Genomic DNA, 13,532 nt, shown 5'->3' with positions numbered 1-13,532 from the left:
ATTGGCCAGACAATTGAGGTCTGAAAGGAAAAGTAAACTGTAAATCTAAGTAAGACAAATTAAACCTTGCATTAAGAAAGCAGTAAACATGATGCCAGAATGAATTTAACAATTGCATTTGGACAATCTTCTAATATGTTTGGCTTCAATCTTAGGTAATTAGTCCTTGTTTTGGTGGTTCATGTTTTGTAGAAGTTCAACCCATTGAATTAGTTTCACGGTGTGTGTGTGTGTGTGTGTGTGTGTGTGTGTGTGTTTGAGTGAAGCGTCAATCCCACTGTCCCAACCACTATCTTAAATTCCTGGCCCAGAGACTCCATATTCATCTGTGATCTGTATGTGATTAGCTGGTAAAACATTATCTCTAATCTCAGAAAATGGGTTAATTTAGCTGAGTAACCAGATCAATGTGAAATTTGTTGGAGAAAGTGAGTCTTAGAATTAAACTGAAGAAACAGAATTGTAAGGTCTCTGGCCTGCTAAATCCCTCATTGCCAAATATTTATTTGTTTGTTTGTTTACTTACTTATCCATCCATTCATTCCCTCCTTCTTCTTTCCTTTCTTCCCCCTCTCTCCCTCCTTCCTTCCTTCCTTCCTTCCTTCCATTTCCACCCTGCTTTTTCCATCCTTAAAAATAATCCTAAATATAAATGTTCTAGGAGTATTGATTTTTTAAATCTACCAGCTCAACATAAAGAGGCATTTTTTCAAACTTCAGTGTGCAGATTAAGTTGCTACAAATTTATTGGGACAAATATACCTTAATTCAACAAGATAGTATAAACCAGACTGTCAGGAAGGAAGGAAGGAAGGAAGGAAGGAAGGAAGGAAGGAAGGAAGGAAGGAAGGAAGGAAGGAAGGAAGGAAGGTTGGTTAGAGGGACAGAAGAGGGAGGGAGGAAGGAAGGAAAGAGGAGGGAGAAAGGAAGCAGGAAGGGAGGGGGAAGAAAGAAAAGAAGGGCAAACTGGATCTCCTTACCATAATCGTCCACATCAAAGCTGTATTCTGCAACTTCCATGGAGTCTTTCTCTACGACCACTTTGTAGGTGCCCAAGAGGGGATCGGAAGACAGAGAATAGGAAAGCTGGATTATGCCCAACGGAACCTCCACATCTCTCCACTGGAACACCCGGTTCTTTTGGGGATCCTGGAAAGAACAAGATAACAAGTTCCAAAGTTTGTCCATAACCCAGAATTGTTCTAGAATGAGTGGTTCATGACCCGGAAAATGTAGTCCTACAATCCCATTCTCCAAGCACTATTACTGTGTTTCCCCAAAAATAAGACCCTGTCTTATATTTTTTTGAACCTTGAAATAAGTGCTTGGCCTTACTTTTGGGGAGGTGTTATTATTTTGGGGCGCGTGGAGCAAAAAGAGGCTCCTCTTGCTGTCTTACCTGATTTCGAGCTCTGTCTCCTTAACCCTAACCAGAGGAAATGGCGAGGACCAACTGTGCATGCATTTAAATATTTTTGGGGAGGGGTTATTTTTGGGAAAACATGGTAGCAGTGTATTTAGATATGACAGCCTACCAGAAGCCCACATATGTATTGGGATTAAACTCTCAGGATCTGCACCCAGCAAGGACAATTGCTGTGCTGGCTGGAAATTCAGGGAGTTGTACTCCCTAATTTTCTGAAGGCCTCAAGTTGGAAATGGTGGCTGTAGGTCGTAGAGCCGTGGTGGCGCAGTGGTTAGAATGCAGTACTGCAGGCTACTTCGGCTGACTGCCAGCCGCCTGCAATTTGACAGTTCAAATCTCACCAAGCTCAACGTTGACTCAGCCTTCCATCCTTCCGAGGTCCCAGATTGTTGGGGGCAATATGCTGACTCTGTAAACCGCTTAGAGAGGGGGGGTAAAGCACTGTGAAGCGGTATATAAGTCTAAGTGCTATTGCTTTTAGCAAGAAGGCTCTACCATTAGACAAAGGGATGTTCGAGCTCAGATTGTACAAGCTGAGGGAGGCTGGGACATAGTTCTCTAAACACTTTAACAACTTTAGAGCCACTAATTTAAGAAAGAAAGGAGTGAAACAAAACAATCCTCTCAGCTGTTTGCCAGATCAGCACTGCATTACTCCAGAGGACCACTAGATGGAAGGAATGTGTTCACTGAGTAGCTCACCATTCTGCTGCCATCTAGTGGACACCTTGAAGAATTGCAGCCCAGAAATAGCACTAAACCTATGAACTACTTTATGCAGGAAGTTGATTCATGTCTTTAGTTGATTTCTTGATCGATGCTACTGTTTCTGTGATCAAATGCAAGGAAAGGATTCTCATTCATCCCAATTCCTTGTAAAGAAGATAGGAATGGACCTGTCAAAGACAAAATTTCCCTCATTTCCCAACAGAATTAATTTTGCTACTTTATGGGACTGTGTGAAATAGCCCCATTCTTAATGAAGTGAAACAGGACTTGATATTAGCTACTTTAAAAATATCTCTCCCTCGTCACCAAGAGATCTCCTTGTATCATCTTCTGGACAACGATCTGGAAATGGTTGCTCATTTTGATTTCCCAAGAGCCTGTAGCCCTCATATTTCCTAGTGGCCTCCCATCCAGAGATCAATGAGGTCCAATCAGCCATGGAGCTGACACTGTTATGGCCTTCCAGCACATACCTGGATGTACACAACTGGAAACTGTGGAGACAAAAAAAAACCCACAGGAAAATCAGAGACACTAAGGAATGAAAATGAGGATAGAGAAAAAGAATAGGTAGAAAAAAGGGGCATGGGAGTTTCTTTTATGTTGCATTATGGTTTTGATATGTATTTATTTGTATCTTGCCTCACCTCAAGGAATTACTCTTAGAATTCCCGCACACGCACCCATAACAACCACCCTGTGAAGTTGGTTGGTTGACAGTGCATAGCCACAAGGTCACCCAGCCAGTTTTCATGACTAAGAGTAAATTTAAGGTCAGCACTAATCCAAAACCTTCAATTACTCCATTAGTCTTCACTAGTTTCCACCCAGGGGTATCTTCACACTCACACTGGCTTCAATGTTTTAGGTGAGGAGGGAGGGCTCCATACAATTCCCCTGGAGGGGAATTGACCCAGGGGAGAGCATGAATTGAATGTTTTCGCACAGAGATGCCACCGTCTCTATTTGTCTTAGTACCCCTCAAAATTTACCTTCTTCTTCGTAGGACGGAAATCTTTATCCATGGAGACGATGCGAAACCGAACTGCAAAAGACAAGAGAGAGAATATGTGGGGAAAGTAGCCACTGAATGTACAAATATTAAAATATAGAAGGGATCTTGGAGATCATTTACTCCAGTGTTTTCTCATACTTGAGAATTTGAAGACGTGTGGACTTCTGCTCCCAGAATTCCCCGGCCAGGCATAGGGTCTTTCCAGAAGATTCTGTGCTGGCTGTTGAATTCTGGGAACTGAAGTCTAAACATCTTCAAGTTGCTACAGTTGAAAAACACTAATCTGACTCCTGCCCAGGGCAGTAATACACTGTTGCAGCATTCCTGGTAGGTGGCCATCCAGCTTTTCTTTAAATCCTTTCTCCAATCCTTCCTCCTGAGTAGTCAAGGCCATCCAGTTCCATTAAGACATTTTTTCCCCTGATGCGCAATCATAATGTACCTTTCTGACATTTAGACCATTGTTTCATGCCTCCTAGAAATTGCTCAATTCCCCCCAAATTGAGCAGCTAAGAGATGCATGATGACCGCCGTCAGACCTCCACATAGTCTTCTCTACTCCAAGGTGAAGAGCATACCCAGTATCTCCAATCATTTATCATAGATATTTTTATCCTCCTTCCCTTTGGTTGCCCTTCTCTGGAGACACTCTGGTTTGTCTCTTTTCCTTGATGAAGTGCAGAGTCCAGCCAACCAGAGAAGAACAAGGAGAATTCCTGACATCAAAGAAGTCAGGTGGTTATGCCTATCCTGGCTCTATTCCCCTCAGTAGATAGTGTTGGGAAAGGATTATGGGTCATCTCCAGGTGGCATACAGGTAGTCCTCAACTTACGACCACAATTGAGCCTAACATTTTCATTGTTCAGTGAGACATTTGTTAAGTGACATTTGCCCCATTTTGCAACCTTTCTTGCCTTGGCTGTTAAGTGAACCCCTGCAGTTGATCAGTTGGTAACCTGGTTGTTCAGTGAATCTGACTCTTCCCCGTTGACTTCGTCCAAAAGTCCCAAAAAGTGATCACATCACTTTGAGACACTGCAGCCGTCATAAATATGAGTCAGTTATCAAGCATCTAAATTTTGACCATAGGATTATGGGGAGGCGACAAACGTTGTAACTGTGAAAAATGGTCATACGTCACTTTTTTCACTGCTGTTGTAACTTTAAACGGTGACTAAATGAACTGTTGTAAGTCAAGAGCTACCTGTAGTTTGCACACACCAAGTTCAGAGCAAGCAAACAAATTCTTCCACCGCTCAATTCACCAAGCAAAAATGTCCTTTGATGTTTATTTATTACACATCAGCAAAGCTGAAAAACAGTTGACTGGCCAAATTGAAAGATGCCACAGGCAAAATTGGGGACACCGTGAACAGTGTATAAGAATGAATCTTATTTCCATTTCTCTTGCTATTCATCAAAAGGCATAGCGCCTTCCAAAGCCACTCAAAGCAATATGAGACATTCCCAAAGACCCAGAGTATGTTTGATGATGTTAAAGTTTATTGTTATTGTTTTTATTATTAATGTTTTAAATCAGGGGTGTCCAACTCGATTTCATTGAAGACTGCATCAGGGTTGTGTTGACCTGGGTGGGGGGGGGAGCAGCTCGACATCACTCGTATCGGCGCCTGTGGTGGCTAGAGTGCTTTGCCAGCAAAAATCGGCTCCCGAGCTCTGTTTTCGCTGGCAGAGCACTGCAGGTTAGTCCTTCTTTGTTTCCAGGGTGGCCCCTGGGGCCAGATGCGAGGCTGTTATTTGTGGATTATAGCTCTGCCTTTAATACCATTTTACCCAACAGGTTGTTTCTTAAAATGTCCAATTTGGGTATAAATCAGAGGAGAGGATTGGTAGTTTTAAATTTCTGGGCATTTATATCTCGAAGGACCTCTCATGGACTCTGAATGCTAACATGCTTGTGAAGAAGGCACAGAAGAGGCTGTAATTCCTGAGAATGCTCAGGAAGATAAATCTATCTCAGCATCTACTTCTGTCCTATTATTGCAGCACCATTGAGAGTGTCCTGACATATTGCATTCTTGCATGGTATGGGAGCAGCTCTGTGGCGGACAAAAAACCTCTACAGAGAATCATTAAAACTGCCCAGAATATCATCGGACTCCAGCTACCAGCCCTGGATGACATCTTCGAATCTTGCTGTTTGAGAAAGTTGCATAACATTTTCAGAGACTCTTCCCATCCTGCTTACAATCTTTTTGGACTGTTGCCTTCTGGCAGAAGATACAGAACAATTAAAACTCGGACCATACATTTTCTGAATAGTTTTTATCCCAGAGCTATAATTGCACTCAACAATGAACTAAAGGGCCACCATCAGTGAGCTGTTGGACAGCATTACTTGGTCTGTTGTGTGAATGTTTGGGTGGTTTAGGGGTGGGGAATTGTGATGGGTGGGAGTGTGTTTGGGGATTGTTATGTGTGTTGGACCTGGTCTTTGGGTGTTAAGCGAATTTCTTTGTATGGGTATACTGTGTATACATGTACAATAACAATAAAGTTATTATTATTATTATTATTATTATTATTATTATTATTATTATTATTATCTAAACACCCTGTGGGCCAGATTCGGCCTGCAGGCTTTAAGTTTGATACCCCTGTTTTAAATGATACTGCGCCCTTCAAAACCAACTTTCCCAAGGAGATGGCATTAATTTTATTAGATATTCATCATTTACATTTGTTATCCCCATATTGTGGGTATTTGAGCAGGGTGTACATGCTTGCTCTGATCTGGGCATAGGGTCTGACATAGAGGAGATGGGGTGGGTGTGAACGAAAATGAAAATGCCCACAGTCATTTTCCAACATTTTCTGCCACATTGGCGAATACCTGTAGCTCGAGTATAGATTCGTTCTCCGAGCTTGTGGGTTGGTTTCCAAACGTTTCGTTACGAGGCTAGGTAACATCTTCAGCCATGTTCAGGGGATGTCAGTGTCAATGTTCTTCTGTTTCTAAGGGCTTCCGGTGTGTGGGTGTCAAGTGAGGGTCTTGTGATGTAAACACAAGAATACTGACATCCCCTAAATTCGGCTGAAGATGTTACCTAGCCCGGTAATGAAACGTTCAGAAACCAACCAACAAGCTCGGAGAATGAACCTTCAGCCTCAGTTTCTGCTACTTTTTGTGGCAATAAGTAGGCTGCATTGAATATTGTAAAGCTCTTCTGTACTCAATGCATTGATACATAATTATTCTTCCCCACCAGCTTTGGAGGCTCCCATGGAGGGAGTTCACACTGGGGACACATCCCATTCCCTCCCCTTCTCATCTTTTTAGCTAGGTTGAATTTTATCATATTATATTTATATCATTAAGTTTTATACCATTTTAACTTTTAATATTGTAAGCCGACCAGAGTTATGATGTGGTAAGATAGGCAGCTAATAAAGTTTACAATAATTATTTTTTTTAAAAAAAACACCCAGCTTCAGGTTATGCTCACACAGAGGCAAGAGGAGAAACAGGGAATGAATACAGGAATACGGGAACTTATCCTCACAGTTCTGACCATCACAGACTCTTCACGATCCCATGATCAAAAATTGTACATTTGGCAACCAGCATGCATTTATAATAGTTACAAGCATCTGGGAATCATGTGATCCCTATTTGCAGCCTTGCCAACCAGCTTCCGACAAAGGGATCAAGAGAAGTCAGGAGGGGGGGGCGATGCAGTGTGGATTCCAGACCTCCGGGAGAACACCAATATCTCAACCAATTTTGGGGATCCCCAGGGATCATGGATGTCCTGTAGGGACAGTGAAGAATGGAGGCACAGGCTGGCACAGATAGGGAAAGCACAAGTTCCCTGAAGTGCCGGCATCAGTCTCCAACCCAGCGGCAAGGGAAGGCAGCCATCGGAGCTGTCAAAAGCTGGGGCAGCCATAAACAAGAAGAGGAAGAAGAACGAGGTTATCATCTGGGTGAGAGAGTGAAGTCTTGGAAACAAGGTTCCTTTAATTTTTTTTCTCCTGAACTTTTAAAAGTATCTAAATTAAAGAGAATTGGCAAAGAGGAGAGGGGAGGGAGAGGAATAAAGCTATCTCCCCACTTCCAGAATATTTAATAGAAAATGAAGACCTGGCAAGGAAAATAAAATCATCAAAGCAAAACTTTTTTGAAAATGCAAATAAACCAGGAAGATGGTTAGCATATAAAATGAAGAAGGAAAAAGAAGGGAAATTGATAAGCCAATTATTAGATCAAGAGGGAAAGATATGCCATTGAAATGAGGAAAAGAAATAAATAATTGAGGAATACTGTAAGAAACTATATCAACAAAAGCAGGCACCAGAAGGAAAAATAGAACAATATTTGGAAAAAGTAAAGACTCCCAAAATACCAGAACAATTTTAAAAAGCATTAGAAGAAAGAATATCAATTATGGTATTGATTGAGGGAATTAAAAAGCAGAAGAATGGAAAAACCCGCGGACTTATATAAAAATCCGCAGAATTATATAAAAAGTTGCAGGATGTACTAAGCAATACACTGCTACAAATATTTAATGATTTACTAACAGAAGCCAAGGTACCGAACTCATGGATGGAGTCATATATAACTCTTATACCAAATGAAGAAAAAGATTTACAACAAATGAAGAATTATCGACCAATTTCACTATTAAATGCAGATTATAAAATATTTGCACCAATTATGGCAGAAAGATTGAAGAGGTTGTTAAATGAATTTATACATTTAGATCAAAATGGTTTTCTTCCTAAAAGACAAATTAGAGGCAATATAAGAATTATATCGGATACATTGGAATACTACGAGGCACATTCAGAGCAACAAATGGCACTGTTATTCTTAGATGCACAGAAACCATTTGATAATGTGAATTGGCAATTCATGATTTTACAACTACAAAAGATGGATTTTGGGGATAGATTTATAAATATGATTAAGACTATATATAAAGACCAATCAGCAAAAGTAATAATAAATGGTGAAAAAACAGAGAAAATAGAAATAAGAAAAGGAACTAGACAAGGATGTCCACTATCTCCACTATTATTTATTTTGACTCTAGAAATTTTAAATAGAAAAACAAGATAAGATAAAGAAATAAAAGGGTTTAGAATTTAAAAAGAAGAAAATAAGCTACAAGCATTTGCGGATGATTTAGTATTCATTATGGAAGAACCAATAGAAACCAGCCCAAAGCCAACTGAGCAAATAGAGGAATATGGAGAAGTAGCCGAATTGAAAATAAATAAAGATAAGACAAAAATTATAGTTAAAAATATGAGAGAAAAACAAAAGAAGCAACTAACGGAGAAACTAGATATTCAAATAGTGAAGAAAGTGAAATATCTGGGCATCCAATTAACTTCAAGATGCATTACAGTGAAGGAAGATAATTATTATAAACTGAGAAATCAAATTGAAACAGACTTGGAAAAATGGAAAAAATTCCAATTATCTTTAATGGGAAGAATCAAAATGAATGTATTGCCAAGACTGTTGTTTGTCTTTCAAACAATTCCGATAAAGTTGGAGAAGAAATATTTTGAGAATTTGAATAAAATGATGTGGAAATATATACGGCAAGGGAAAAAAGCAAGAATTAATCTTAAATTGCTCCAAGATTCTAGAACTAGAGGAGGGTTTGGTCTACCAAATTGGGAAGTGTATCACAAAGCGGCGATGCTAACTTGGATTAAAGAATGGATTTTATTGAGAAATACAAGACTATTGACTTTGGAAGGACATGATTTACAACTAGGTTGGCATGCTTTCTTATTTCATTTCATTTTCATTTCATTTTATTAGATTTCTATACCGCCCTACTCCCGAAGGACTCAGGGTGGTGCACAGCCAAACAATAAAAACACATACATACAAAATTTAAAAATAGAATAAAATCAAATTAAATAATTTTGGCCCCGACAAATTTAAAATTTCCATACCATAAATTTAAAAAAATTTATGGTATGGAAAAAATAGGATACATGGATACTTTCAGAGACATTGCGTAAGGAATGGTTGGTTAGTGATATGGGAGAGAGTAAAAGAAAAACAATCTATGGAAATACCAATGTGGCTTTCAACAATAGAAGTGTTGACACATTCAAATATGATTAATATGGACAAGATTGTAAAATATAAAGACATTTTAACAGAGAAGGGAGAATTAAAACAGAAGCAAGATTTAGAAAAACAAGGGATTGAGACTGATTGGTATACATGGCTGAAGATACAATCAAGATATGATAAAGATTTGAAACAATATGGTTTTAATTTGGGGGAATCAGAGTTGGATCAGATAATGACTGGTAAAGATGAAAAAATGATTAAAAGACTGTACAATTATTTGTTGCAAATTAGACTAGAAGATGAAGAAGTTAAAGAGACAATGATAACATGGGCAAAAAACTTTGGTTATGCAATAGAATTAGAGAAATGGCAACACCTTTAAAGCGCTCCATGGCTCAGGGCCGGGGTATTTACGAGACCGCCTTCTGCCACCAATAGCCTCCCACCGGCTAGTACGCTCACACAGAGTGGGCCTCCTCAGGGTGCCGTCCGCCAGACAATGTCGGCTGGCGACCCCCAGGGGGAGAGCCTTCTCTGTGGCGGCGCCCACCCTCTGGAACAACCTCCCCCCAGAGATACGTACAATAACAGACCTCCGGATTTTTCGTCGGGCCCTGAAAACCCATTTATTTCAGCTAGCTGGGCTGGCTTGAGTTAAATTTTAAACTGATTTTAAATTGGAATTTTTTAATTACGGCCAGAATATTTAATTATTTTAAACAGTTTTTAGATTTTGTATGTTTTGTTTTTACTTTGGCTGTTCACCGCCCTGAGTCCTATATTGGAGAAGGGCGGTATAGAAATTTAAACAGATAAATAAATAAATAAACTATGGGAAAGGAATTATAAATTGACAATGGCAACTGAGTATAAAGAAAATTTATATAAAATGTTTTACAGATGGCATATGCCACCGGAAAGATTAGCAAAAATGTTTAAGGATAAATCAGCCAAGTGTTGGAAATGTTCACATTTGCTGCAATCGTATTATCATATGTGGTGGTCATGTACAGAAGCAAAAAATTATTGGTCTAGAATACAGACATGGTTGGAGGAAATGTTACATAAACCTATAGAATTAAAACCAGAGGTTTTTTTATTGGGTATTCTGCCAGAGATATATAGTAAAGAAGATGTGTATTTAATTATACATAGAATAACAGCCGCAAGAATTGTATTTGTGCAAAACTGGAAGACAGAAAAAATCCCGTCAGAAGGTGAAGTAATAAAAAAGATTTTAGACTGTGCGGAAATGAATAATTAACTAAGAATAAAAGATAGAGAGGAATCGGTGTATTTCAAGACATGGGGAAGATTTTATGAATGGTTAGAAAAGAAATATGAATAAAAAATGATAGATGAATAATGGAGATAATAGAAAGATAAATGATGGAGAGATCAAAAAAGAAATAAAAATCTAGAGGACACCAGAGAAAATGAAAAAGGGGGAGGGGGGAAACAAAAGAAGAGTATAAGTATAAATGTACAATTACAATGATAAAAGTGACAAGTTGGTTAAAAATGAAAAGAAATTGAAAAGAAAGTATATATTATTAGAATATTGGAGTTGCTCAGTTACCAAAGAGGAAATATATTCCACAAAGGAGAGAGGAATAGAGGGTATGAAGAGGAGAGGGAGTGAGAGGAAGGGAAGAAAGGGGAAAGGAGGGAAAGAAAGGACAGGGGAGAGAAGTAGGAGAGAAAGGGGGAAAGAGGGGAGGAGTGGGGGAAAGGAACGGGAAGTAGGAAAGAGGAAGGAGAGGAGGAGGAAGAAAGGAGGAGAGGAGAGGAGGGAGGGAAGGGAAAGGAAGAAGGAGAAGAAGGTTTGTTGTGAAATGAGGGAAAGGAAAGGGTAGAAGAGCAACACCGAATGCAATAAAAATGTCTTATTGGTATGCTCTCTTTAAGAAAATATGTTTATGTAGGATTAATTATGTATAAGAGAATGTACATTTACATTATTTGTATAAGAAATAAAAATTTAAAAATCAGAAGTCAGATTCGCTTCACAATGGTACCATTCACTTCACAAATGCAGTGATTCGATTAACAACCAGGGGGAAGAAAGGTCGTAAAAGTCAGGCGTGACTCGCTTAACAATCGCCTGGCTTAGCAATGGAAATTCTAAAATTTGTAAAATAAAACCTGTAAAAATTGTAACGATAAAGTTTTGAAAGGGTTAGAAAAGCAAGAATTTTGGGAGCTGGAGTCGCCCTTTACCTTGTTGTCCCGCTCTGTAGATTGGTTTGTCCGTCTGGATGAAAATCAGAGGCTTTGGTTTCTCAATTTGCACGTATTTGTTGACTGGGAAACTGTGGGACACGAAGTTTACAAATAACTTGAGAATGACTGTTGATGGGGCAGAAATTGTGCGGTCCCTGGGAATCTGCAGGGTGAAAAGAGACAAAATCAAATGATTTGAGAGGTATCGTTATCATGATGTTCTATTGCTTTGAGCTTGCATTATGTTGAATACAACAACTTAAGGGGGAGAGGGAGAGAGAAAAAGAGCAACTTACCTGGAAAGGAATACATTGAAATACATCTTCCCCTTTTACCGTCATTTGATTGAGGCTCAAATCCTCGATTTCATTGTGCACCGAGAGAGTCAAGTTGACTGCTTCCTTCAGATTGCTCATCTGGATGCAGAAGTTCTCAGTGGTCCCCAGGTAGATTGTGCTGGGTACCACCGCCACATATCGCCTTGAAAAGAGGGGCAGGGGCTCTGATTAGGAAATACGCAGAGCAAATACAAGAGGATTTCCTGAGATTTGGGCCTGTGTTGGTAGTGATAGATCTGTGTCAAAAGGTTGAATCTGAACAACTGGACAACTGGACAATCACGACAACTGGACAATTCAGCTCTGAGCTGAAGAAGCTTCTTGGATGAGAAGCGAAATGTCTTCAAAGAAAAACCAGAAAGTCCAGTTGCCTCTTTAAAAAATACCTTTGGGACAACCATGACCTGGATGACTGAGAAGCTCCATAAGTCTTACAGATACATATTTTTTAAAAAATGTTCTGCCTCCCCCTGCCGCCCCCCCCCCCAGCTATCTCTGGGGCATCGCCCCTCCTTAAGTTTCCTTTTGAAAATCCTGGACTGAGAGATGCTTACTTTAAAAATAAAACAGCAGAGTTTAAAGCCTAAATCTTTCCCAGACAAAGAAGACAGAAAGGGAAGAAGCCTGAAGAAATCAACTTACCATTTGGAGGCAGCTACAGGGGTCCTGAGAAGGACGGACAGCAGAAGGAGAAGGAAGAGGTTTTTTCCACATTGCCAGCTTTCCCCCATAATATTGAAGAGAGAGGCTGGCTGCGAAGCTGAGGAGAAAAGTATCAGCTGTTCCCTCTTCAGCTCTGGTTGCTGACTGCCTCTCTGCAAACAGTCCGCGCGGAAGAAAAAGTAAAACCCAGGAACCCAGGGGACAGTTCTGATTTGCCAACAGTGGGTCCTTGCCAATGTTCAAGGCCAAAAGAGCACACCGGGGCGGAGATTCAAATAACACAACTTTATTCTGCACAGAACGAGGATCCGGGGAGGTTTCCTTCGAAGCCTCTGTAACCTAGTGGTTTACAGCTGGATTTTTTTATACCTTCAAACCAGGGGTGGCTTCTACTTATCTTTACTACCGGTTCGCATCGCACCCGCGCTCTTCTGCTCATGCGCAGATCACCTATGATGACGTCCAGATCAGTGGGCGGAGCCTCCCACCAGTTTTACTACCGGTTCTTGCGAACCGGTCCAAACCAGGGGCAACCCACCACTGCTTCAAAACCCAAGACTCAAAAACCTGAATGTCGGAGTACAGTGATGGCGAACCTTTTAGAGACCGAGTGCCCAAACTACAAGTCTCTCTCTCTGCGCATGCGCAGCAGCAACCCAAAGACCAGCTGGCCAGCGTGAGGCAGGGCATCACAACTATCATTTCAGCCAATGCTTTTGTGAGCTTTATTAAACTTTGTCTCAAGATAAGAGACACAGAAATAAAGACCGTAGAAAACCGGGAGAGGTAAAAGTAGGAAAGTGAGAAAAAAAGGGGGAGATAAAGGGACAAAAAAGAAAAAAAGCAGACTTCCAACTTTTTTGGTGCAGTAAGATTCAGGTAGTCCTCGGCTTACAACAGTTCATTTAGTAGAATAGAATAACAGATTTGGAAGGGACCTTGGAGGTCTTCTAGTCCAACTCCCTACTCAGGCAGGAAACCCGATACCATTTCAGATAAATGGTCATGCAATCTCGTGGGGGTGGGGGTGTCATGTGTATGTATGTGTATGAAAGAAATATATACTTTCT

At 40.2% G+C, this 13,532-nt stretch overlaps 1 protein-coding gene across 1 annotated transcript in view; it reads right to left on the bottom strand.

The window, feature by feature from the left end:
* LOC132712346 (alpha-2-macroglobulin-like) overlaps window positions 1–12,611 on the bottom strand; it is a 73,657-nt gene extending 61,046 nt beyond the window's left edge. The window contains exons 1-6 of the mRNA XM_060693456.2: window positions 12,442–12,611; window positions 11,758–11,941; window positions 11,459–11,624; window positions 3,148–3,200; window positions 2,629–2,649; window positions 981–1,149 (exon numbers count right to left, since the gene is read on the bottom strand). Coding sequence (XP_060549439.2) covers window positions 981–1,149; window positions 2,629–2,649; window positions 3,148–3,200; window positions 11,459–11,624; window positions 11,758–11,941; window positions 12,442–12,530 — 682 coding nt within the window. The 5' untranslated portion in view covers window positions 12,531–12,611. The remainder of the gene's footprint in view (window positions 1–980; window positions 1,150–2,628; window positions 2,650–3,147; window positions 3,201–11,458; window positions 11,625–11,757; window positions 11,942–12,441) is intronic.
* Between the last annotated feature and the right edge of the window lie 921 nt (window positions 12,612–13,532).

Source organism: Pantherophis guttatus, chromosome 2, assembly GCF_059756535.1.
Source record: "Pantherophis guttatus breed Tessera chromosome 2, ASM5975653v1, whole genome shotgun sequence".
Taxonomy (NCBI): Eukaryota; Metazoa; Chordata; class Lepidosauria; order Squamata; family Colubridae; genus Pantherophis; species Pantherophis guttatus.
This window is presented reverse-complemented; position numbering and strand designations above follow the sequence as displayed.